Source organism: Epargyreus clarus, unplaced genomic scaffold (assembly GCF_041222505.1).
Source record: "Epargyreus clarus isolate Ecla_fem2 unplaced genomic scaffold, WU_Ecla_fem_2.2 ptg000034l, whole genome shotgun sequence".
In the NCBI taxonomy this organism is placed as follows: domain Eukaryota; kingdom Metazoa; phylum Arthropoda; class Insecta; order Lepidoptera; family Hesperiidae; genus Epargyreus; species Epargyreus clarus.
The window spans coordinates 8395854-8422665 of NW_027332239.1; the positions used below are offsets into that span (position 1 = coordinate 8395854).

General features: G+C 33.6%; 3 protein-coding genes across 4 annotated transcripts; 1 reads left to right on the plus strand and 2 right to left on the minus strand.

The window, feature by feature from the left end:
• Positions 1-4: 4 nt before the first annotated feature.
• LOC140756228 (purine nucleoside phosphorylase) lies at positions 5-15175 on the plus strand. 2 transcript variants are annotated; one of them, XM_073091690.1, is made up of 6 exons: positions 5-205; positions 7318-7430; positions 8087-8265; positions 11458-11700; positions 12528-12671; positions 13320-15175. In XM_073091690.1, the coding sequence occupies exons 1-6, from the start codon at positions 93-95 to the stop codon at positions 13515-13517; spliced, it is 990 nt and encodes a 329-aa protein (XP_072947791.1). In that variant the 5' UTR covers positions 5-92; the 3' UTR covers positions 13518-15175. The 2 variants fall into 2 exon arrangements, with proteins under 2 accessions (XP_072947791.1, XP_072947793.1); XM_073091692.1 differs by having other exon boundaries at positions 6-205; positions 7318-7412.
• Positions 15176-17328: 2153 nt separating this feature from the next.
• On the minus strand, positions 17329-22884 carry SDR39U1 (short chain dehydrogenase/reductase family 39U, member 1). Its single transcript, XM_073091693.1, has 5 exons — positions 22640-22884; positions 21762-21966; positions 21035-21269; positions 20543-20776; positions 17329-19724 (listed from the first exon to the last, which is right to left on the minus strand). The coding sequence occupies exons 1-5, from the start codon at positions 22662-22664 to the stop codon at positions 19515-19517; spliced, it is 909 nt and encodes a 302-aa protein (XP_072947794.1). The 5' UTR covers positions 22665-22884; the 3' UTR covers positions 17329-19514.
• Positions 22885-23182: 298 nt separating this feature from the next.
• On the minus strand, positions 23183-26792 carry Tsen34 (tRNA splicing endonuclease subunit 34). Its single transcript, XM_073091319.1, has 7 exons — positions 26605-26792; positions 26437-26523; positions 25852-25987; positions 25345-25460; positions 24751-24861; positions 23717-23866; positions 23183-23403 (listed from the first exon to the last, which is right to left on the minus strand). Exons 1-7 carry the CDS (start codon positions 26654-26656, stop codon positions 23207-23209), a joined length of 849 nt encoding a protein of 282 aa, XP_072947420.1. The 5' UTR covers positions 26657-26792; the 3' UTR covers positions 23183-23206.
• Between the last annotated feature and the right edge of the window lie 20 nt (positions 26793-26812).

Consider the following 26812-nt stretch of genomic DNA (forward strand, 5'->3'; position numbering starts at 1 on the left):
CCCGAGAATCACATTTAATGTTGTGTTATCGACCGCTGTAGACCCTTCCACTTAGTTTTATCTTAACAAAACATCTGATCGAATAAATAGTGATGGCGCCAATAAATGCAAGCGTTTTGAGTCAAACTACTTTTTCGCCCGCAAAAAAGGCGTTGCCTGAAGTTGAAACCGAAAATGGAGGCAGTAACGGAAATGGGTGCAAAGGGTATGTATTTGAGTTATATTTTGCTTTTTTTCTCTAATTAAACTAACAACAAATACTATTTTTCGTAACTCCTGTTAATTAAAAGTAAATGTTTTAAAAATATCCAAATTTAAATTATGTATATATTTATTTCTAGAATTAAAAATATCTACATTTCTGTCGCATTTAGTTAATTTTTTGATTGATTTTCTTATATTTATAATAGAATTTTTTTCCTATAGATATATAAAGAAAGATATATAATTTTATTGCAAATTATATATTTTATTGAAAGATATATACTGCAGCGAGTATACAAAGAGATCACAAAATGAAAATAAATACAATTGTAAAATTAACAAATCTGGAAATTTATTGAACACACAAAGAGATAATGAATATAAAATTAATAAATTTTCTAGAAATTGATTTTCTTGTGCAATATTGTATTTTTTGATTGATTTTGGATATTTTATCTTAAATAAAGTACGTCTCAAGATCACACTATACTGTATACTCTGTTAATATTAACTAAATGAGGGTTAATTGATACGGGTCATGCGTCGTGCAAAGATTGAATGTGCTAATTCTGAAACCGACAATAAGCATATTGTCGAATACATTACATTATACCAGTAGAATAAAATTTACATAGAACAGATTTATAAATAAATAATCTATCAGCACTCGTCTAAAATAAGTCACAATTTTTTAAAACATTGTGCAATATATAAATAAATAGAAATCAATTAAATATATTCAACATTTTCAGATAACTGACAAAGAAGTTTACCGATGTAGATTTTAAATATAATGTACCTAACATTTAATTCGAGCAGTTTAAATAAAAACCTGGTAAAAGTACATGTTTATGAAACGATAAAAAAAAGTTTTATTTTGCTTCATACAAATTTACTTATAACCCTGTATAGATTATCGTCATTACTATTAAACAACCCGTGTGTTTTGTTTTAAATCTTATAAGTACTTTCAATGCATATAAAACACATTGTAAAATGAAGTATTCTAACTTCATCCATCATTTTAGATGACAAGAAATAATAGAGTAGGCTATTTTAGACTAGCGCGAACGCGGCTAAGGAGTGTTCCACAATAGAAATTACAACAGCCATATTTGGAAAAAAAAATGTTTATGAAAAAGATCCCGCAGACATCGTGTCAGCGGTCTCAGGTACGGTCCGTGGCAATACAAATATCATATACGTGTATCGTTCTATACAATATTTTGTAACAACACTAAATTTTAACTTATATCACTAAACATTCGTTGTAGATACTTTCTGTAAATTAATTGATTAGAGATTATGCAGAGTAAATCAGAACGAAAAATACCCAGACTTTATTTAGAAAAGAGCTGATAATCTTCAAATAGCTCAAAGTTTATTTAATCATAGCTAAGAACAATTAAATTTAAGTGATGTTGCAAACAAATCTACATCAAAAACTATATCAAAATGGATTCGTTAATTACATACACGTAGAATTTATCACACACTTTTGCATCGGGATTTAAATGTGTAATTTAAAAAATGAGTCACAAAAATTCAGCAGCTGCTGTGGCACTATCGTCACGTAATTTCTGTTTAATAATAATGGTGTAAAGTTTCAATACATTTGTAAATACATGAATCATTCCTGTTTAATCTTCAAATATTTTGATAGTTCATTAAGCATGTACGAGTACATACATGAATTAAATATATGAGTTTCTTTAGGTATAAGTCTATCTAAATATATAGGCATTTTAAGGGCCTAGTTATGGCTGTTTAGAGAGGGATTGAATTTGATTTTCGATTGAGAGGAAACCTTGCCAGGAATTATGAGATTTTCAAATTAATCGCCAAAAAAATCAAAACTGGTGTTGCTGTTTGAAGATTATTTCTTTTCTTGCCTTCCCTAGGGAAGGGTTTCCACCCGCTTAACCACCCTAATAACATCCATGTCAACGACCTTTTCTACCAACTTAAAGATTTCAAGGGGAGTTTGAACCCCCGAATCGCTGATAACCTTGTCCCTATTTTTATTACCCCTTACGTGAAGTTCGCCACTGTATGAAACACATCTCTTGTGAGGAATGTCATATGAGACAGATCGGGCAAGTACAACATGAGAGATTATAATGACAGGTTATTAGCATCTCTCAGAATCTTGAAATCAGGTTTTAGTAAACCTGTAAGAAGACACACCCACCGCGCGGTCCGCATAGACATTTTTATGAGATGCTTGCCTTATTTTGTTATAAACATATATAATATTATGTTTAAAAGCGAAAGGATTCCTACCATGAAACAAAAAACTTGTTTTAATTGTTTCATGATATAGTCCGCGCCAAACAGCTAGTCCGCTCTGAAGTTGTTCTGAGCAGGTGTATTCATTCATACAATTTGCTATAGCGACGCGATTCATTTCTACATTCTGAGCGGACTAGTAATTTTACGCGGACTATACCTACCTCCTTAGTGACCAATCATCGCAGGCTAGAACTAAAACTATGAATTTTGGTTAATAAATAAATTAGTTGTAATTAAATAATTTCGATACAACTGTCAAAAGCTGTTATCGAAGTGTTTTTCATTGTTTTGTCTCTTAGTGTTATCAACGCATTCCAACTTTGCTTTATAAACACATGTGGTATACTGATATTGTGATATAATGATGTCGCTGCTCGGCATTGATCCCTAATTAGGGTTGCCACTTATACTGTAATATATGGTATTATATGCATAAATAAAATTGTTTTTTATTTCTATTTTCAATACGTATTTCGAAATTGGTGAAAAAATTGAGGTCATCCAAACAAAATTAAGTACATCGTCCTACGTCTCTTATTAATATAAATCAATATTTTTTTACCTCCAAAAGTCCAAAATTCGACAATAATTAATGTAAATAAATTGTCAATTAGATTGATTATTAAAAATGGGCATTACTTTGTATCATAGTGAGTCAGCGAAAATGTTCAAGTGAGATGGCAAAAAGTAATTGAGTACTTTACTTTTTCCCGTTGTACTATATTTTTGCATTGTAATGGTAAGAATTAATATTTACCTATAAGCAACCTATCCTTAAAGTATGCTTTTACAATTGAACACATTCCACGGCCAATTACGTTCATTAAATTATGCAAATTACTGCATAAAATATATAACTCAAATAAAAGTCAAGGTTATTATTGGCAGTACCTGCGTAGTTCCAATCGCGTGGATATATTTGTACAATACAATACAATACAATATTCACAAAAAAAATTGAAAATTTTAATAGGGCTCTAAGACTCTTGCGTGCCATTCCTACGTCCTTGGGCAGCAGTAACCACTTAACATCATGGTGACTGCATATACACTTGCTACTCATAGATTATAAAAAAAAACATTAAATTTAAAATGAAAAGAGTGTAAAAGATTAAATGGAACTTTATATAACTAGCTGACCCAGCAATCGTTGTGTTGCCATATAAATAAAAAAAATGTTAAAGGTGAACAACCCTTATCACTTAAGGGTATGAAAATAGATAGTACCCGATTCTCAGACCTACTAAATATGTATATAAAAATTGGTGACAATCGGTAAAGCCGTTTCGGAGGAGTAAGCATGGTAACTAACATTGTGACACGAAAATTTTGTATATAGGTAAGATATTTTTTCTGCGTCGGGATCAACGATCCAAAACTATAAACATAGATTAATAATATATTATACAGATTGTAATAATCATGTACATTATTAACCATTTTATTCAAAATTTCACCACAAATAAAATTCCTTTTTATTTTGTGGTTCTACCATAGATTAATAGGTCTACCTACCATAGACAATTATGTACTGCAAATTAAAGTTAAAGATTCGATCTTATTAAGCGAAGTTTGGATGGAAAATTGGATAAATTGCCCGCAATCGTCGTATATGAAATTTCTTATTATGGAAATATTTCTTTTTCATCTGCATATATTATATGTATTCCGATGTAACCTTGAACGAATATCACTCTCACAGACACATTTACAATGTATGAGCATAAATTATGTAAATAAGGCAAGACATTTTTCGCGTGTTTCGGGAATTTAGATTAACCTATAATAACTTGATTTTAAAATAAGTTGGATAATGAAATGGTTTTAAAATTAAGTTATTATCTCAATATTGTTCTTCGGATTTTAGTTTTATAGAGATATATTTTACCATGTTCTTACAAATATACTGTAATAGCACCTACCCAATAGAACCAATAGAACCTGGATAGATTGCAATAGAACCTGGTACTATTATATTGTTTATCGGTATGCTAACACAATGTAGTGACCACTGTACCCTTTTTTATAATATAGGAGTAGCAGACGAGCATGCAGTCCACCTGATGGTAAGTGGCTACTGCCGCCCATGGACATCTGTAATCAACCCCAGATAGGATTAGATATTTCCACCTAAGGTCGGCTACAGATGCGCCACTACCCCGGAGGACTAAGCTGGAACGCCTCGGAAAAGTCTGTCTCCTTTACCACATCCTTCGAAACGGAACATAGCAGCGCCTAACACTACTGTTATTATGTAGAAATAGGTGTGGCGGTGGTGCCGTCGGAGTCGAACCAAAAGGGTTCTACCACCTTCGAAATGTGTATTTACGTTTTTGTTTTACAAGAATGGCTGTTTTTATATTTGTTTACGTATTTGCCCATACATTTCCAATCAGCGCCCCTAGCGGACTGTATCAGAACTGACAGGAAATGTATGGGAAATACGTAAACAAATACAATAACAGTCATTTTTGTAAAAACGTAAAAACTCATACTCAGGGTAGGTACTGCTCTATGTTCAGTATACTCATTTCATTTTCAAAATTATTATTACCTGTATGTAGGTGTAATTTTATGTACTTACTTATATATTTTCGTACGTGACCAATTACACCTCGCTAGTATTACAATAGGTAATATAGTACATATGATTTCCGTGTAGTTTTTTAAGTCTTTCAGCCAGTACAAGGTAATAGATATTTATGCAAAAAAAATAATTCGCCAAGGCGGAAATAATAATGATATATACACATACCAAAATACGCACGCCGACTTTGTGGTGCCTACATATTTATGACACATAAAAATTAATTGAACACTAACAAAACCATTAAATAAATATGATTAAAAACACGTTTTGAAATAAATTAAATATTATTACTTACTAGGACTTTTATAGAATTTTAAACTAGAATATGGAGCAGGAATAAAAAAAATGTTTCCACGAATTAACAATTATATAAATAAAATTCAATATTTTATATCCGATAATCAAAAAGTGTATCTTATACTTCCTACCTATGAACAATGATTTATATAATTTCTTTTTACATTTTACTTGACTATTAAATCAAAATATACCTACTTAATTAATGTCTAATATCCATATGACTAAAAAAGCAGATAGTAGGCAAATTTGACCATGGATGACAGCCGTGAAACCAATAATTATATCTCCGTATATATTATTAAATAATTGCCTGAAACACAGATATTTCTGCTATCAATAAACTATAGAGTTGTGGCACATAATTAATAAATAATATTATGATGATGAAATTATTATACTTTCAAAATTGAATTGAAATAACATATTATCTAAAGATACGTTCTACTTAAATTATTAGGTAAGTTAATTGTATTTATAATGCACCTACATAAATTAAATAAATTATCTGTATTAAAAAAAACACGTTTTTATGTAATGATGCAAGATCTTGCAATATTTACACGCTTTGTCTGGTGTTTCTTGAACAAAAACATACCAACCATGTAAATATACATTTTTGTATGATACTGAAGTATCATATTCAAAAAAATTGTAATTTTACAATTATAAAGTTTTATTCTCAAAACTGATACATATATGTATGTAGACACGACCTTTTCCAAATATAACAAAGAAATGAAAATAAAATTAGAAACTGCAACCCTATTACGATTTGAATCACGTGTCGAATCATTTCCTTCTCAGTATTTTATAGTAAGCATCATAACATAAAATACAAGTGCGTAAAACATCTGTGGATGTCTTGTCCTGTCTTTCCTTGATATATCAAAACTTTTAAGACCTTGGTAGGTATATTAAAACTTTAAACTTAGCATAATAGATCTTGAAAACGATTTGCATACCTGTTCCAAAATGGCGGTTGACAAAAAGACGACCCACAAATTAGGATTTAGATTAAAACAAATTTTCTCTTCATATCTAAAAAAATCAAATAAATTTAATTGGTTATCGTAGCCCAAATGTAACATTTCAATGGACTAATAGTAGAGCGGGTGGGTAGAGTAATAAAGAAATGTGCGCGTACAGTACCCATACTATGAGTTTTTACGTTTTGACAAATATGACTGTCTTGGTATTTGTTTACGTATTGGCCCATACGATTTCTGACACAATCCGCTAGGGGCGCTGATTGGAATTTGTATGGGCAAATAGATACGTAAACAAATACCAAAACAGTCATATTTGTCAAAACGTAAAAACTCATGGTAAGGGTACAGATATAATTACCTATGTAGGTACGTTAGAAGTTATATGATAAGTATAAACGCTATAGGAATATGTTGCACATTATTGTACCAAAACATGAATTGTAACAAACACAAAATAATAAGCCGCGTTGCGTATAAAGTCGTATTTAAATGTCTCCTCTTGTTGTTAATACAATTTTAGTATTTAGCGCTTAACACTGTTGTTATTAGGTAGAAATAAGTGTGTCGGTGGTGCCGCCGGAGTCGAAACACTAAGGGTTCTACCACCTTCATGTGTTACTTCCTGCAAACTCACTTTTCTAAAAGCTCGATTAGAAGCACGACTAAAGTATTGCCCGATACCTGTCTGTAGTTTGGAGACTAAAAAAAAGCGTCAAAGTAGTTATATTCGGAAAAATTAATACACTGAATATAATGTTTAATTTTTTCATTCATTTAATTTTAATAATGAATTGAAAATAAATCCAATTTAGTTATGTTACGATATACGCACTAAGTTTAAAAAAGACGAATCTATAGAGTACAAACTGCATACGCATTGCGCTCTAGTTGCATACCTATGCAGAATAATTTTAGAATCTAATAGATCATTTATTGTTCCAGCTACTCATACGAGACCTTGCTCGAGACTGCTAACTTCCTGCTGTCGAGAACAACGGTCCGGCCCCGGATAGGAATCATTTGCGGCTCGGGGATGGGTTCGTATTGGAACGAGGGTATCTATTGCTTCAATTATATAGCATGTTCCTTCATATCATGAGACTAATATTGAACATTGGATTTTTCTCGGAAAATCAACATCATAATGAGGCCTTCTTAACTTTCCTTTCTAACAACTCTCCGAGATTAGACACTCTACGCAACTAAAAATTTTCTAAGTTATGGGCGTAGCAATAATTAATTATCACTTGTTTAAACGATGAAGGAAAACATTGTGAGGAAACCTACACGCCTAAATTATTTAAAAGAGTACACAAATGTGTGTGAAGTCTAACAATACGCACTTGGCCAACATGGCAAACCTTGGCCTAAACCATTCTCATTATTTGAGGCGACCCGTGCCCAGCAATGGGATAGTAATACATTAATGATGAAATGATTAAAACCCACAGAAAAACCCAAGTCCTAGCAAGTAGGTACTTGGTTACCACACCACCTTTTCTTTTACCCTTATGTAGCTATCTACTGATTACACAATGCGCGTGGGTCTCTTATTTTTTTTAATTCATTTTTATGATGGTTTTCAGTAATTCAAAATATTTGAAAAATCGCTTGAATCGCTACAGATATCAGATTATCCAATGATATCAAATAATGTAATCGTTTATATTATTACTGGATCTATTCTAATTTCAAACAAATTAAAACGCAGGATCCCTGGCGGAGAATATCACAAATACGGAGTTCATTCCTTATGAGGACATTCCCAACTTCCCTGTGAGTACCGTGGAAGGCCACCATGGAAGGTTGGTCTTCGGGAAGATCGCGGGAGTATCTGTCGTGGCTATGCAGGGACGGTTCCATTATTACGAGGGATATCCTCTTTGGAAGGTAAATATTGTTTTTTATATAAAAAATATTACTGAAAGATATTTTAAACTTAGTTCGTTGTTTTTGAAATAGTTATTTTGGCGCGTTTTAGAAACAGTGGAGTGTTTTTAGCGTTGAATAAAATTACGATTACCTACATCTAATCATAATTTTAGCGTGGGACGGTTTTGAGCGTATTTCCGTCTGTTTTTGTTTGCACAGTATTTTTTAATGCCTAGATCTTACCTCATCTTATGTAGTCTGAACAGCCCCCGGATCTCAATCTTATCTTTATATATATATTTCTTATGTGCGTGTGTATGTCACTGAACTCCCCCTAAACGACTGGACTGATTTTGATGAAATTTGTTGCGTGTGTTCAAGGGGACTTGAGAATTCATAATTTAGTCCGTGGGAAAAGGTTTTTTTAATTAATTTTTAATTCGTAAGTAGTTGTTGATTTTGGAATGTTTCACATTAGATTCGACAGACTTCGCTACCATCGCAGTTTCAAATGTTCTATCTATTTTTCAAACCCGTCAGTGATAAGGGTTGTTCACCCTTAATATTTTTTTTATTTATATGGCAACACAACGTTTGCCGGGTCAGCTAGTATACAATAAACCAGGCGTCTAATCCTATTTAAGATCTACTAAATCGCTACGCCTGAAAACGTATTTGAAATATCTCATTACTATTTCTTAGGCCCACACTTTGTCACACTAAGCCCTAAGCATTTTAATTTTTCTAAGAAAAAATCTAATGATGTTGCCTATGTTTCATTTAAAATCGGGTACATAAGATAAGTCGCGAAGCTAAAGCTAATAATGAATACTTTGCAATATTTTTAAAATTGTATTATGAACATCTGTGTACATACTAACGTATTATTTGATAATTTCATAATGTAAAATAAATTTATGAAACAATTCCTACGTAAGGTTTCTTGTAAGTATGCAATTATGTCAATAATGTTAATTTAAATTAATTGATTCATTTAAATATCTACCGGCTGAAACATCAGAAACTACGTAAAGACGTAGATTTCGTTACATTAATTAAGTTAGTTTTGGATAGTGTAAATACGAGTACTCACCTATTTCTACCTAATAACAGCAGTTAGGTGCTGCTGTGTTCCGGTTTGAAGGGTGTGGTAAGGGAGACAGACTTTTCCGAGGCATTCCAGCTTAGTCCTCAGGGGTAGCGGCGCATCTGTGGCCGACCTCAGGTAGGAATATCTAATCCTATCTGGGGTTGATTACAGATGTCCATGGGCGGCAGTAGCCACTTACCATCAGGTGGACTGCATGCTCGTCTGCTACTCCTATATTATAAAAAAAAACTTGTAATATAGTAATTTGTCATGCTTTTCGGTTATTTATTTAAAACTTATAGATATCTCACAGTAAGTAGATGCGCAAGAATACTCATTCAATCATCACAGAACCTAAAATACTGAAGAACTATGAAATTTGGACAACGGGTTCATTTGATGTAGCCATCAACAAAGAAAATATTTTTTTGATGTGACACTCCAAGGCGATTAAATAGGGGTTGAAAGTTTGTTTATAAATCTGCCAATTTTGATTTAATCTCTACAAACATTAGTAGTTAGCTTCCAAATCTTGACTTATGTTAGCTAATATCTATCTATTTGTAGATAAACCATGTTTGCTTGTAATATAAACACAGAAGAACCAATAAAAATAATGACATCCATTCTGGTTTCATGTCAAGACTTACGTATAACATGTATATAATAATACTCTATGCATACGTAATACGTAAGAAAATTCCTTTAATTTGGAATCGTAGACAGATAAGTCAGTTTCATTTATCGGTATAGATAAATAATGGGCGTCGACTATTTCTTTTTAAATATATTTGCGGAGGAATAAAACCATCAACAAAATAATCTGTTCAAGTTTATCTTAATGCGTCGTTTGTTCTCTCGTATTCTGGAGCTAAACAATCGATAACCTTCCGCTGGGGGTCGCCCGGGCATCTTGCATCAGCCAATCCAGATCTTTCTTATCTATATACTCGTAAATATAAATTGTATGTCTGTTTGTGATTTCAATATTTTTGATTGTGTTTTGCACGAAATCAGGAAATAAATCCGTTATAACAGTTTTTGTGAATTAAAGTACCAAATTTTGGGAAAGATTCAGCCGATATCAAAGGTATTTCTCTCTAAGTCAGAGGAATATTAAGAGTAATACGACTAATACTAGAATCAGTAATCAGACTACTACTATTGGAGGGTTCGATTTTAATCTCAGGCATGCACCTCTGAGTCTTGTGTTTGTGTCTGTGTCTTTGTGTCCTGGATTGGTAAAGGGTGTTCTCGGGCGAAAAGTTTATACCAAGTACATGCACTAAATAAATAGTAGTAGGTACCTACTAAAGTATAAGTAACCAATTACTAGCTCCCCTAAGCCCATTCATATGATAAATCCTTATCGCTCATCAAAACGGCTGGGAATAACTCATGTTTTTGTTAACTTGAATAGCCAATTATGTAGCTATCTATAGGAATATCTATTTCATGATATAAAATATTCATAAACACGTTTTAACTGAATTGTATGAAAATTAGCCGAACTAGGTAGGTAATCTAGTTATCTTTATTAATCTAAAATTTTGTCTAAACTTAGTTTAGACAATTTTTGTGTGGTATTCATTTACACGACTTGGAATACCTAATAAGAATTTATTATATTATGTTAAGTATATAGAAGTTACAGTTACACTTTCGGCGTGTTTTGGCAAAACCCAAAACAATCTTGATGGTGGTAGAACTCATTGTGCTTCGACTCCGGCGGCACCACCGCCACACCTATTTCCACCTAATAACAGCAGTGCTAGGCGCTGCTGTGTTTCGATTTAAAAGGTGTGGTAAGGGAGACAAACTCTTTCGAGGCGTTCCAGCTTAGTCCTCAGGGGTTGCGGCGCATTTATGGCCGACCTCAGATAGGAATATCTAGTCCTATCTGGAGTTGATTACAGATGTCCATGGGCGGCAGTAGCCAATTACAAACAGGCGGACTGCATGCTCGCCTGCTACTATTATATAATAAAAAATAAAAAAAAAAACAAAAATAATAACCTGTAATTCAGCTAAGTCATTTGTTTTCAAAGACATTTAACTACAGGTTCCTATGTATAGTAGTACGTACATATATTTAATAATAACATCTTTGTTTGTTTCAGTGCTGCCTGCCAATCCGCGTGATGAAGCTTATCGGCGTAAAAACCCTGATAGCGACGAACGCCGCTGGTGGGTTGAACCCTAACTACAAAATTGGAGATTTGATGATTGTGAAGGACCACATCAACATGATGGGCTTCGCTGGCAACAACCCTCTCCACGGGCCTAATGATGAGCGCTTCGGACCTCGTTTCCCACCCATGAACAAGGCCTACAATTATGTATTCAGGAATATCGCTAAAGAGGTATGTATACCACAGCAGACATGCTACTTTCATCATCGGCATCCGAAGATTTACTTAGCTGTTTTTCTAAAGCAGGATGCAGTGATAAAAAGCTACATTTCGCACAAGTTTGAGTATTAGTCCCAGTTACTTTTGGACGGTGGGCATAGACGGTGGGATAATTGTTCAATTATTGAACGCGAAAAACGCGATGCAGCCTTACCTACTTCTATCAACCTGTCGCTCGTGTGTAACCTTCTTAATTGTCTCAAAATATCAGTTTGCTATTTATTTTTAACGTCATTAATTAAAATTATAATCAAAATGAACTTATCCACCTATCAATTTTATTACAATGCCCCCTTCAGTGGCAAATTGCAAGGGGTTATCGAAGGTTATACGTTAAGTGCGTACTTATGATAAAATTGCATAAGTAGCATGAATAGATTATCGTCTCTATCAATTAAATATATATTAATTTAATTTTAGTAATCTTAAAGGTTTATAAATAGGCAAATCAGGGAATAAGAGTTTTATTAGGGCCTAAACGCTCCCGTTATTTGCCCGTACGTCGAACCCATATTATAAATTTGAGTACTTATCAAATTTTATAATGTACCTTTTACTTTACTCTTTCAATGAAATTCGTAGGTGTCCTACTGAAACTTGTCACCACAAGGAGATAGTACTTATCCATTTTCCATTATCATACAGCGAAGCAAGGCGATTATAGGAAAACCATTTTAGGACACTCTAGCTTCAATATTTCACTTTTAGAGATCGAGAGAAGAATAGAACACTTGCTTATATACTGTCTTCTGTTTACCCTCCTTATTTTTTGTTACCAGATAGCGAAAGAACTGAAACTAGAGCAAATAGTACGAGAAGGTGTTTACACCTGTCTCGGTGGTCCTAACTTCGAGACCGTGGCCGAGCTCAACATGTTGAAGATGGTTGGTGTGGATGCTGTGGGCATGTCAACAGTGCACGAGGTATTTATAATATCCATCGTTGATACAATTGTTACACTTACTACTCGTACTATACAAATGAATACAGGTCTCAGGTGAGGAGCGATAGTGTTTCGAACCGGCTAAATGATCGTTGGCATAATTTAAACTTCTCTGAAACTATGACAAGTCAGACATGTAGCTAACTTTCCATAAAATGTTAATTCTTCATTGTTACTAATTTCCATTAGGTACAGAATGCTATTTACCTTAGATAAGTGCGTTATCCTGGGAATCTACCAAAGGCAATCTATATAAGGCGATCTAAGACAAATCAACTAAGGTTAAACTATTAAACAAATACCAGGAGTAGAATTAAAAGCTAATGAAACTTAATGTAAATACTTACTATTCGTTAACAAGATCAGTTACAATATAGTCCTAGCTAGTATGAACAGTAGCGTTGTTTTTTTATATATTACTTATATAGAAGTAGCTGACGAGATGTTGAGTAATTACTACCGCCAATGCAACTGCAATCAACCCCGGACAAGACCAGATTCATTGAGGTCGATCACATACGCGCCGCTACTAAGGACTGAGCTGGAATGCCTTAAAAAATACCAATGTCTCCCTTACGACTTGTGTTTCTGTAAAAATCTGCTTTTCTCAATAAATTCATGCAAACAGGTGATCACCGCTCGTCACTGTGACATGAACGTCTTTGCGCTCTCCCTCATCACGAACGAATGCGTCACGAGCTACGAACATGACGCTGAAGCCAACCACGAGGAGGTGCTGGACGTGGGTCGCATGAGGCAGGAGATGCTCAGCACTTACGTCACGCGCTTGGTCGAGGAGTTCCAGAAGATTGATGACACCCCGTGATATGTAACGTGGAAACCGCTGAATCTATCGCATCTAAGTTGCATCTCATGACCACAGATTAGGTTAGGTAAGGTTAGATAGGTACGACAAACAAATTCGATGTTTAATCATGAATGTTTTATTTGCAGATATTTTATATATAAGTTATTATGGTCTCAATGATTGTTCCATAGCATCAGTTCCAATTTCAGTAACTTGCTGATAAGTTCTATATTTCCCTTCTTTAAATTTTGGTCAAAATTGGTTTAAAACTTTCTAAGATTATTTAAAACTAAGAAATAAAATTAAAAATATTAATTCTATGCTCTCTCTATCTGATACGCTATCTCTATCACTGTAATGTGTTAAATCCATATTTTTAAGAGATTCAAACAATAACCTACAAAATTTTAAAGGGATCCCAACTGAAGATATTCTCGGTCATGAGATGCGACAAAATATCTAATTAATTAAGTATAGGGTATTTGACTGTTATCATGTTGCATAATGTATTGAAATTTTAAACAAAAAAATCTACTGTTCAATTGTCAGCATTCTATTCAAGGAATGTTCCATTCTCGTAGAAGTAATTATCTATCATTTAATGTCATACACTGCCTCTTTTTATTTTTAGTATGTACTTCGAAATAGTTACTATATATAAATTAATCAAATACCAAAGAATGAAACATTCTTGCCATCAAGTGAGTAGTTTAGTAAGAAATTGTGTTAATAGAATAAATGAAGGGACGAATAAAACAAATTTATCTATGAAGATATAGTTATAAAACGATATAATGAATAATTAGTTTAGATATAATCGATTAATTGTTTCCGGAAACATCGTAGGTCATTCGATACGTAGGGTCGTAGGGTTTTACTATGACTCCTTTGATAAGTAAAATAGAAAGATACCTCACCGCCTTGAAATTGAATGAAGCAACAAAATGATGGTTTTATAATTTATTGTATGAATTCTGGGGAAATAAAAAAATAATTAGAGACAATTTACGTATACATAACATAAAAAAATTGTATTTCAAACATTTTAGAATTCATGCAAATTTCAAGTCCCAAAACCGGTTACACTTTTTTTTTAGGAGTGATCAATTTATTTTACTCATCTAAGTATGGCTCCAATAAGATCTGTATTATATTCTACTTATTTACTATATTTAAGTCATAGATTAGTAAAGATACTTCGCCGCCTTGATATTGAATGAAGCCACAAATGGCTTATTATCGTAAGTTCTTTTTTTGAATTCTTGACAAATAAAAACATTTTTAGAGAAAATTTACGAATAAATAACTAATACTGCGTAATTTTCATGATAATTAAATAATTTATAATACTAATTTCAAATATTTTAAGGACACTTTAGCACGGAGACGTGGCAAAACTTTTTTACGCAACTGTTTCAATTTTCAAAACTGGGTACATTTTCTTGTTAGGAGTGAGTAATCTTTACTAATCTATGATTTAAGTAGATAATATTGAATTATAAATAGGTATGCCTATAATTTTAACGTTTTTATAACGCAGGAAAAGTGTAAAAGGTTTATGAATGTTTATTTTGAAAGTATGTTACGTATGCATATATCTATTATGTTATAGCTTAATATTTATCGATTCAATGTCAAGTTTTTGTTATAAGATTCGTAATAAAATAATTTGCATACTAACATCTTTTATTTTTCTATGTCTCAGTGAGAAAATTTAGTTGGATTAATGAATGACTGATGAATACAATGATTGTACTATAATTATTGTTGAATACAAGAAAGTCCTATCAACATGCGTTCAATTGTTTTGAAATTAATCAGAATAAGGCAAAAACCAACATATCATTGAATTTAAGCAAAACTTCAATATCATAATGAGATACTTAATGTAAATATATTTAAGGGAACTTTTTGCTTACTGTAGTTACATTTGATTTCCATCCAAATTAAAAATAAAAAAATAAAAGGGACAAGTAAAAACAATGTCTTTATTAACAAGAGTATACTTACCTACTTAACAGTTAACATAAATTAGTGGATAAGATCATAAAATCAGCAATCCATATTTTTCTTATTAATAGGTAGGTATGTATAGTCCGCGTAAAACTGCTAGTCCGCTCTGAATATAGAAATGAATCGCGTCGCCAAAGCAAATTGTACGACTACACCTGCTCGCAACAACTTCAGAGCGGACTAGCAGTTTGGCGCGGACTATACTTGGTTTTCATATACTTCAGAAGAGAGTAAAACAAAAATTATATGGAGGAACTTATTGAGAACTCTGAATATTAATGTAAAACTATGAAAAACATTTCTGGTATTTCTGACCGAAGAAATTATTTCTGGTATAATAATTATAATCAGTTTCGAAACCTTAATTTAGACTGGTATTTTATTCTCTTGCGAAATTAGATAAACGTGCTTTTCTTTATAGTATACTATACTTTAATTAAGAAGTTTATATCTTAGTTCAGCGGTCGGCAACATTTTTGACATCACGGACCACATAGTAACTCTTCTATTAAACTTGTAGGTAACTACATAAAGTGACAGCATGCCGTATTCTGAACTATTTAGTCAAAAAATATATATAAAATAATAAGTCTGTAAGTTAACGGCAAAAAAGAAGCCTATTAACATACGGTGGTTGGATTTATAAGATTTTTTTAATGTTCTTACCACAAAAACGTGCTCGTAAACCAAGTAACATTTTAAGTACACCACAAAATAGCTTATGACAATACATTACAATAATTGTATCGGTTATTGCAATCACAATTTTTAAGACCCTGAAAATAATAATCTACAAGTAGGTATCATTCCATAAGTCTGAAAGATTCAATCCGAAATTACAATATTATTGTCTTCTTAAGTTTAAATATATGTACCTACGTGCAAAAAACATAGAATTGTGAACTAAATGCAAGTTAGGGAACTAATTTTTACTGCTCCACTGCTGAGCATTATTTTTTTTAGAATTAGGTAGTTGTTATTCCTAGATTTAGTAGGCAAAGTTGTTATAGCTTCCAACCCTGATTAGCTGCATATTAGTAGACTTGACATGCCCACGAGAACATTAGGTAGAACAAGATGCATGTAGGTTTCGTGCTAGAGATCTAACCCCCTAGGTCCAGCCCCCACGACACAATGTAAAGGCAACTCAAAGTGGACGATACTGCAAGCGAATTGGCGATATCTGAGTTGTTTATGTCAGCTTTGTGTTCCCAGAAATACGAGGATATTTTTTATTCGCCGGACTTATTTTTTATTGTGAGCAGCTTTATTTTTTTGTCGATCATTTCCAAATAGTGGTAAGCTTGAGAATAAATAATCGTAAAAGTGGATGATAGACGATATAAGGTTTGTCCCTGTAGTTCCGGGACTAGAATAGGGCTACGGTATCTCCTGCCTGTCGTAAGAGGCGACTAAAAGGGGACTTCCGGGGTTGCGGGCGGCAAGAGTGGGAGCTCGAACCGCCCGGCCAGCGGCTCCAGGAAGGACGACGGTATGTGTGGTCGCATACCGTCGTATACACCAGATGGTGTGGCGAGCGTCAAGCTCACTTGGGTGGAGCCCGTCGGGACAACGCGCTAAGAGGACTCCGGTTGCGTTCCTTTGGAGATCCCGGAGCCCTCAACGCAGCGCAGAGGACGGCCACCGGGGGGATTTTAGTGCGGTAAAAATCCCACATAACTCGGCGTCGCTCCCACGTTGTCGGGTACCTTTTGAAGGCTTCCCCCTCGACAAAAAAAAGACGATATAAGGTTGAGAATCGCAATATAATCGCAGGTCAATATGCAGGTCGTCAATCTACAAAGAAAAGCTCAAACAATTAGCTAGATATATATTTACAGATAAGTATCGCAAATATTTTTTAGTACTTCAGACTTAAAAGCAGTGATATCACGTTTATGAAAGTGTATCTACATTGTAATATATCATGTAGGTATAGCTTTATTCGTAAATGTTTTGAAATTACATTTAAAAGATAAGTAAATGAAACAAGAATTGCATATTTGTGTAAGATATCGATAATGTGGATGAACTTTACGTTATATAGATAACCGTTATTCACGTGACTTTAGTTTGTAACAACATTTTAATTTTACTTTATACATAGGTATTTTAATCTTTTTCAGATATAAAACTCATAAAAAGTAATTGAATGATCACGCCCATAACATTTAAAAATTAACGAATTGTTTTTTAATTGATAATGCTTAAATGACCACAAAATTTATATTGAAGAATATAATCAAAAACAAAATACATAGGTATATTCTAGAATTGATATAATTCATGTAGCTAATTTAGATAGAGAAACTGCAATTAATATGCAAAGATAATTCAATTTCTCTTTTTTAGGGTTCTGTAGACAATAAGACAAAGTCAAAACAAAATTTAAAACATTCGACCTACAATGTACCTATACTCCCCGTATGCAATAATCAATCCTAGCAATTGTTTGCCTACCAGTTTGTAATTTGACAATATATTATAAGTACTTTGGTAGACGACAGTTGGTTAAGATTGTTTTGTTTATTAATATTTATCTATGATCTTACATCCTCTTCTTACACACCATAAAACTTACTACTCGCAGAAAACGAATATGGCAAATGCCGCATACACCCGAATATATTATTTACATTTATTATATTACTCATAATCGCATGTACTCGTCCGTGCTCGACGAGTATCGAATGCAAAGTTTAAATATTTGCAAGTGCAGTCGAATGCTGTAAGGAATCCAAAGGGTTCGTGTTTGTTAGTCTGTACTCGTGCGCAGCATCTACATGGTCGACATTGTTGGTCGAGTTACTGGCCGAATTGTACGAGAGTATATAAGTATTAAATAAATAATTGATTAATTAATTGATGGATGAACTAGTTGATTGATTAATTAATTGATGAATGAATTAATTAATTGACGATATTATTTTTAGAAAAATAATATAAACCATTTGATATGCAGGCTTCCTGCCTTCACAACGTTCGCATCGAGACGTAATTTGCCAGTTTTTTGCTTTTAATATCAAGGATATCTTGATACACTTGATCTAGAGAACAAATAAGTCATTCGAACTTGTTTTGATTGCCTTTTTTGCAATCTTAATTCTGTTATTGTTGCAAAAACGAATGAAGGTTGTTAATTAAGTGCCCGTATAAAATGTCAATCATTTTAAATATATCAATAACATGTTCGTTTATTATTGTCTATATTTAATAGAATTATTGACGCGAAACTAATTGCTCGTAAAAACAGTTGCTAGCTGATTGAATTTCCTTGTGTCGCAAAATAACTGACGAATAATTGTCCAAGTGCGAGTCGAACTCGCACATGGAGGGTTCTTACCACAAAATATTTATTTATTTTTTAATTTTAGGATTTGTTGTCATAGCCGCTAAAGAATTAAATACATTGTTAAAATTTTAACTGTCTATCTATTATGGTTCTATAGATAAAGCGAAAAATGCCGTACAATAGCAGTTTCTTGTATGTCGTCCCTCATTTATTTTCAAGCTATTTTAATTTTTAGTATTTCTTGTTATAGCGGCCTCACCCCGGCCACGGCCGTTGTAAAAATTCAAGTGCCTATCTATGACGGTTTAAGAAATACAGGCCTGTGACAAACGGTCAGGCGGACAGGCAGCGGAGGCTTAGTACAAGGGTTTGGTTTTTACCGCTTGGATATGGAACCCTAAAAATCAAACAAAAGAAGAAAAAGGTAGTTTAGGTACCTACTGCCGTACTTTACTGGACGCGTAAAACAAAGGTATCTTCTATAACTACCTACTGCCTTGATAGAAAGTAGGTAGTTATAGAAGATGCTAAAAAGTGGTAGTGTGTGTTTATATTTCTATAAGAATCAACTTTAATTCTTGATTATATAATTTAACGACAAAACTACAGAACGTGAAACTTATGAAATAACCTACAAATATCTTTTTAATTCGAAAAATTTATAGCAGTTCCATCCAAATTACTTTGGTTACGAAAATATTTTTATTAGGCTACTTTTTCGCGGGGAAAAGATATGCGAATTCCTTGCAAGCTGCATCAATATTATCATAATCGTACTTAAATCCGTAATCGAGTACTCTTTTCGGGGTGACGTGTTGTCCCTTAGTCATGATCATAGCCCTTTCTTCGTGTAGCAGGAAGTTTAGTATTGCTTCGGGAACCGGGAAGAACGCTGGTCGTGAAAGCGCTTTTGCAAATGCCTGAAAAAATCGATTAAAACATTATTAAATTTTAATATTTCTGTACACATATCCTCCAACCTTTAAAAGTGGTTTTTAAAGGAGACAGCACCACACACTAGCCACATCTTTTTCTGATATTAATAAGAGCTGCTGTATTTTGGTTTGAAGGAAGGGTAAGGGAAGGGATATGTGGCAACTTCCCACTACTCGTCAAGAGAGGGCGCCACGAGTATTCTGAATCACGCGATTGAAGTTTTCTAAACATCTTGTACAGATACAAGCTCGGAACTGACACTGTCGCGACACCGCCGCTCCCCGGGCATAATCACCTAACCTGGCAAAAAACCTCCCTTTGCCAAAGAGACGTACTTACGAGGCGAGAAGAACTTAGTTCTTAGAGAAAACAACGCAACTGTTGTTGACCTCAGGTATCACTCCAAACCTTACCTTTTCTTATAATATAGGAGTAGCAGACGATACAGTCCACCTGATGGTAAGTGGCTACTGCCGCCCATGGACAACTATAATCAACCTCAGATATGATTAGATTCCTACCTGCGGTTGTCCATAGATGCGCCGCTACCCCTGAGGACTAAGCTGGGACGCCATGGAAAGATATGACTCCTGCGTTTGATTACTATTTACTATACTACTTACTTACTATTGTATAGTCCGCGTAAAACTGCTAGTCCGCTCTGAATATAGAAATGAATCGCGTACCCATAGCAAATTGTATGACAACATCTGCTCGCAACAACTTCAGAGCGGACTAGCAGCTTGGTGCGAACTATACTACTTACTATCGTAGATTGGTATAAACACTACATACTACAAACCTTAGTGAATTCCTCGTTAGTTATCACTTGTGGCGCCACACCATTCAGAATCCCAGTGACATTCTCGTTTTCAATAGCAAACTGTATCAATCTGGTGAGATCGTGTACGTGGATCCAGGGTAAGTATTGTTTACCGGATCCTATGCGCCCTCCGACACCCAAGTAGAAGGGCAGGAACATGTTCTGTATCATGCCACCGGTACGCCCTAGAACTGCCCCTGATCTGATTATTACCTGAAACATAAATATTTATGACCAATTGATAGGGCGAAATCCTACTGGAGGTCGATCACAGATTTTTTGCTGTTATAGAAAACTAATTAAGAATGCTTCATATTAATGTATCTACCTTATATGTATATTCTTCGATTTGTACCCCAATTAAACATGCTTACAAATCATGTTCTTTATATTTGATCACATAATCTACACAACACAACCATTTTACATTAAATATTAATATAACCTTTCATAGAGAGAAAAAATACTTACAAGTCTTACTGGAGGGTCAACACTGGCAGCTTTTTCCCAATAAACTAAAAGTTTTGAAAAGAAGTCCGTCCCAGTAGTGGGACTGCTCTCATCATACTTCTTGGTTTCCGAGGGTTCATATGCTCCAACACCAGTGATAAGTACAAACACCTTAGGTTTGTCCTGGCTTTCATTAATTGCCTTAGATAGTGCTCTAGTTGTGTAAACACGGGAATTCTGAACATTCTGCTTAAATCTGAAAATTAAGTTAAAATTATTTTAATAATGGTCATTTTAAGAGTTGTGTAGTGCTTATGTGCATCAGTGATAAGCAGTCTCTCCAAAATAGAATAAGTCCTATTTGAGTTGAAACATTGTTACCACTGAGGACTGACTCAGAACGAATGTAACTTATGATTGCAAGAATATAGCTTTATACACTAGTAGCATTACTGTCATTAATAAGGTGCTGTTATGTATAGAGTTGGTGAGGTAACATTACAGTTAAAATTATGTTCCATTAAAATAGCTAGCTCTACCCTAAAAAGAAATCTTTATATCTACAGCTCAATCAACAATTCTATCTCATATATAAGATTTGAAAATGTTTGTAACATTATGCAGTTTTTTAATTTCTTTATTGCTCATATTTCAACCCAGTTGTATTGATTGTGGTTACAGCAAAAAAACTCCTAAAACTGTTTACACACAAATACACATTACGTAGTAAAAAGTTTTATAAACTCACCCTGGTGTCCACCTCCTGGTAAAGTCCATGAACATCTGTCCAGCGCAGTTCACCACTGCACATGTGCAGGCTGGCAAGCCCGAGGACTCCAAAGTCGACCACGAAATGTTATTGGCACCTGGCATTCTGGACACATTCACCACTCTATACCCATTGTTGGTTAGCAGTTCACCCAAGTGGCGACCTACGAAGCCTGTACCCCCACCTGTAAATATAATGAGATTATTACTAAGCTGCTATGCCTAGAAAAATTATGTCTCCCTTACCAGGCCCTCTAAACCAGAACACAGGGCTTAACACTGTTGTTATTAGGCAGAAACAGGTGTGAAAGTGGTGCTGCCGGAGTTGAACTACAGAGTTCTACCTGCACCTTCTATTTAACTCTTCTTGCCTTAAATAAATAAATATTCTAGTATGTAGGATGTGGTAAGGTGCTTACACTTATTTGAAGTGTTTTAATTATTTTCAAGGAAAGATCATCTATGGCAGGTCTGAGGGTAGAACTCCAATCCTACCTGAGGTTGGTGATAGTTCAGTAGCCCATTGATAGTAAATGGTCAAACAAAACTGACGGTTGGTGGTATAGGTGTGTAATCGAAACGAAAAATATGTATTAATCTTTTAATTGTCAATGAAATGACTAATAATTCTGTTTCTTTCAAAATTACTGGAAAATCTTTGATCGTTAATCCTTGATCTGACGACAATCATGTTTGAAATAAAAGCCGGGTACAGACCGGGACAATACCGGCGCACCTCCTGCAAATATATGCAGTATGCAGTATGAGAACAGGATTACTTTACGCTGTGTCATAACACCGATTAAATAGGAATGTTTTATACTGTTTAACAGTTTACTTAGGCCTTAATAGACTTACCGATGAGAACTTTCCTTGCTGCCATTCCGTTATATAACCGATTGATCTAGTTGCTATATAAATGTAGGTCACAGTTTTATTCAGCTTATTACTCTTAACTAACACTTCTTAATTCGAGACTAAAATACAATGTCTATGATTATCTTACACTCGTCCCGCCTGTTTTTGTTAATTTTCGACAACAACGGTAATGAACCAAAACAGAACAGACAGCTGATTATGACAATATTGACAGTGACATATTATTATTATGACATGTGGTTCTTGTCATTTTGACGTTTTTTTTTTCTTTTATATTAACCAGGTTCGTCAACCTCTGCCTTAGATTCTTCCTTTTTTGGCGTTTTCAATGTAGCTTTATTGTAATCTATTAACTTTTTTCTTTCAATTTGTGGAATTTAAATCGTTGTTTGAAAATATTCCTCAAATACATAATTATATTTGTTGCGAATGGATTATGAGTATTTTATTTTATAATGCAGCTAACTTTTTAAAAATCCATATCAAGTATTTAATTTGAAAGCGTGAAAAATGATAAAGCAATTTATTTGTACACTTATTTATTTCCTACCCATTAATACTATCATGCCACTGTATTGTTTGATATTCAACATGTCCAGCACTATCACAGCACGCGAGAACTGCTAGTTTATTCACTGAAACTGCCAGGCGTCCGAATGCCACCAAGTTTGCTGGTCTTACAAATGTCTTAGAGCTATCAATGCATTTAACCATGTATGTTGCATGAAACTTCACTGGATCCCCTAAAAAAATAAGTAACATGCTAAGTACATGAATTAAACAAATTGTTTTCTTAAAAAACTACCCATATTTACTAAACTCAAGGGAATAGATTTGTCAACCCTGAAGACAACTCATCTTTTCAGTAAAGGCTTTTACAGGAAAGCAGAAAAAGTATGCTGATAGAATGTCATTTAAACCTTTTAATAATAATATAAGGTAGTGACAGTGTTGCCACAGATATACCCAAGAAACATTATTGGGTATATCTGAGAGATAATAGCCATTTCATCGAAATTAATTTAATTAACGATTTTTAAATGATTATATTTATACCTGGATATACAAGAAAATCAGCTCCAAATTTGGATCCACTTGTAATATAATGTCCTTTTTCCCATAAGTTTTTGTAAACAGCAAAGCGTACAAAAGTCATAATGTTAGAGAACCCGGGATGTATCACAGTTAGATCAACTTCTTTGGTTTCTGTAAACAATGAAACAAATTCAACATCTTATTATTTGGTTGCTTTATGTTCAACATTGTTATTAATATTATAAACGTTTAACAAGGCATAAATCGTACTAATATTATAAATCCGGAAGTAACTCTGTCTGCCTGTCTTTTCTTCACGCCTAAACCACTGAACCGATTTTAATTAAATTTTGTACAAAGATAGTCTAACACCCGAGAAAGGACATAGGATAGTTTTTATCCCGGAATTCCCATGGGAACTAGGGATGGCGATCTAAGATCGATAAATCGGAGAATCGATCTTTTAGAACATTAAGTCGATTATTTTAATCGATATTAGTAAGGATTGAATCATAAACTATACATTTGATCAAGTGATGATCTTTAAAGTTGTTGTCCATAGGCCCACGAAGGTTTCAGAGTTGGTACGATCAATTTTCGCCAGATGGCGCCACTGTCATTCCAATGAAGGTACGAATTTTCAGTTTTATGTATGTTAATATGTCATATTAATTTCTTTTAAACGCGGGCGAAGCCGCGGGCAAAAACAAGTACATAATAAGAAAGCTTCATTTAAAAAAAAAGTTTTGGTGTCGCCCGTCAGTGATAAAATCAATACATAAGTGATTTAATGATGAAATATTGTAAAAGATATATTTTCGTAGAAAATTGACTTCTTCTTAGTGGATCAAAGGTTTTTTTTTGTTTTGCATCAATGTGAACAAATATTTCAGAAAGTATATCACTTTTGAACGACATCACTTGTTGTGAAGATGAGGTGTTTAAATCGGTCGACTTCTATGCATGCCGAGTCCCATGCAAAACTGTTTGATGCCTTGTAAGGCTATATTTCTTTACCATAAAATACTAGAAACTATTAAAAAAAAAAATCTTACCTGTTTTAATATAATGTTCAGTTGGTAAGTGCACCAAAACATGGGCTGGTGCTATATTAGGCAGCTTGTCGATTTCTTCCTGTAATAAGGTTTGCTTATCCAGTTTTACATCTGTTTGACAATAAAATTTCGAAATGTAAATCTTTTTGATACTATAATACTATGATACTTTTTTTGACACAAATGCAATTAAGTTTTAACAGCTACCATTACAGGTAGTATTTCATATTTTTGGGTGTTTTATATATACGTGTAAGCAATGAGCGTTTAGTCCAACTGGTGGTATGTGGCTGTTGCCATCCTTAGACATCTGTAATCAACCTCAGATAATGTTAGAGTCTTACCCAATGTTGGCAAAAGATTCTTTGCTACCCTTGAGGGCTAAGGTGTTCCACCTCAGAAAAGTGACTTCCACATACCAAACCCTTTCAAGAAAAACACTGCAAATACCAAATCCTTTTAACCAAAACACAGCAGTACTTAATTCTACTGTTTATTAGACTGAAATAAGTATAGCAATTGTGCCTCCTTACTCAAACAACTACTACTGCTCTACTATCTCTAAAATGTAGGTGTAATCAATGACCACCTTACCAGTTTCTCCTTTTGATAACAACTTTTTTCTTTTTCCTGCAAAAATGATATCAATCTTCTGTGTCAGCTGGTCTATTCTTTGTTTCCTTAAAGTTCGCGTTTGCTCCTCAAGGGATCTAAAATATTTAACAACTATATTTAAGAGATTTCTCAACATATGTATGTCTGTTTTAACATATCTTTCAAACCGCATTACAAAATACAGCAGTGTAATTACTCTTTTTTGTTTTTTAATATAGGAGGCAAACAAGCATGCAGTCAACCTGATGGTACTTAACCCCAAACAGGATTGGAGTCCTATTTGAAGTCTACCACACATGGATGCTACCCTTGAGAACCCAATGGAATACTTCTATTAAGGATCTTTTGACTACCACACCCTTCAAATCCACACAACAACCCTTAGTATTACTATTATAAAGCAGAAATAGGTATATTATGATCCTTTCTTAAACAAAATCAAATTAGTATTTATACATTTCTTTACTAATTATTTGATTAACTTACTTTTTGTCTAATGCCATAATCTGTTGTTTTTCTTCATCACTCAGTTTCTTAGTAATATTTGGCAGTTCAAATAATTCACACGCACCAATATCTACTAATACTCCAACTTCCTCTGCCATGAGAGCCATTGGTAATCCTATAAGCAAAGTATTTTTTATGATTTTCAAGAAAATAAAGAATTACATTCGAGACAAAAATGCTATACCTTATTAATTACTCACATGAAATTGAGGCCTCGTCGGCCTAAAAATAAATAAAATAAAAATAAATAAAATGTGTTGTTATTTACTATTTACTATATTTATAAATAAGCAAAGCTTTTCTATTTTATCTATTAACTTTTTTATTTTTTATTTATGTTCTTTATGCGATCTGTTTCTTGTGAACATTCAGCACAGGGTTATGGATTTATATGTTTGTCTTGGGGGGCAGTCAGTCCAGCGACGTACGCCCCTTGTTTATCAATCCCTATAAGTCTCTAGGGGACTTTCTTTTTAACCTTTTGAATGTTGAATCTATTAACTAATTTTCGTTTTTTTGCGCCTGGCGCCTATTTAAGAGCTTCAGTGGTATCAAAAAAATTACCTTGGAAATCATTTTGTCGGGGAAATGCAGGCGCTGATCCAATCAAAGATCCACATATTCTATACTTCGTTCGAAGTGTATACCAATCTATAAAAGTCGATAAAGATTTTAAGAGCTGATGCAAAATAACAATGTTCTAAAGTTTAAATAAACTGAGATTCAAATTACCTTCAGAGTTCCACACATAAGCCGCTCCATTGTCAACGTAAAGAGGAATCATGTTTATAAATTATATTATGTAAAATCCAAATAAATTACATTATTAGCCACATTACTTAAAGTCTATACAAAATATTTGTATTTTCAAATTTCATTTGTCATATCAAAATCAAAAAATCGTGTAAATGACAGTGACAACTGACAGTGGGACAGATAA

What these genes read in the sequence shown, in the direction of transcription:
- LOC140756228 (XM_073091690.1), top strand. Translation starts at nt 93, where the DNA reads ATGGCGCCAATAAATGCAAGCGTTTTGAGTCAAACTACTTTTTCGCCC. An exon ending in TCAGGAATATCGCTAAAGAG is followed by an intron (nt 11,701 to 12,527) that starts GTATGTATACCA and finishes TTTTGTTACCAG; the next exon opens with ATAGCGAAAGAACTGAAACT. An exon ending in GCATGTCAACAGTGCACGAG is followed by an intron (nt 12,672 to 13,319) that starts GTATTTATAATA and finishes TCATGCAAACAG; the next exon opens with GTGATCACCGCTCGTCACTG.
- SDR39U1 (XM_073091693.1), bottom strand. Translation starts at nt 22,664, where the DNA reads ATGGCAGCAAGGAAAGTTCTCATCG. An exon ending in AGCAAGGAAAGTTCTCATCG is followed by an intron (nt 21,967 to 22,639) that starts GTAAGTCTATTA and finishes TTATATTTACAG; the next exon opens with GTGGGGGTACAGGCTTCGTA. An exon ending in ACCAGGAGGTGGACACCAGG is followed by an intron (nt 21,270 to 21,761) that starts GTGAGTTTATAA and finishes CTTAATTTTCAG; the next exon opens with ATTTAAGCAGAATGTTCAGA.
- Tsen34 (XM_073091319.1), bottom strand. Translation starts at nt 26,656, where the DNA reads ATGATTCCTCTTTACGTTGACAATGGAGCGGCTTATGTGTGGAACTCT. An exon ending in ATTATGGCATTAGACAAAAA is followed by an intron (nt 25,461 to 25,851) that starts GTAAGTTAATCA and finishes TAAATATTTTAG; the next exon opens with ATCCCTTGAGGAGCAAACGC. An exon ending in TGAACATTATATTAAAACAG is followed by an intron (nt 23,867 to 24,750) that starts GTAAGATTTTTT and finishes CATTGTTTACAG; the next exon opens with AAACCAAAGAAGTTGATCTA.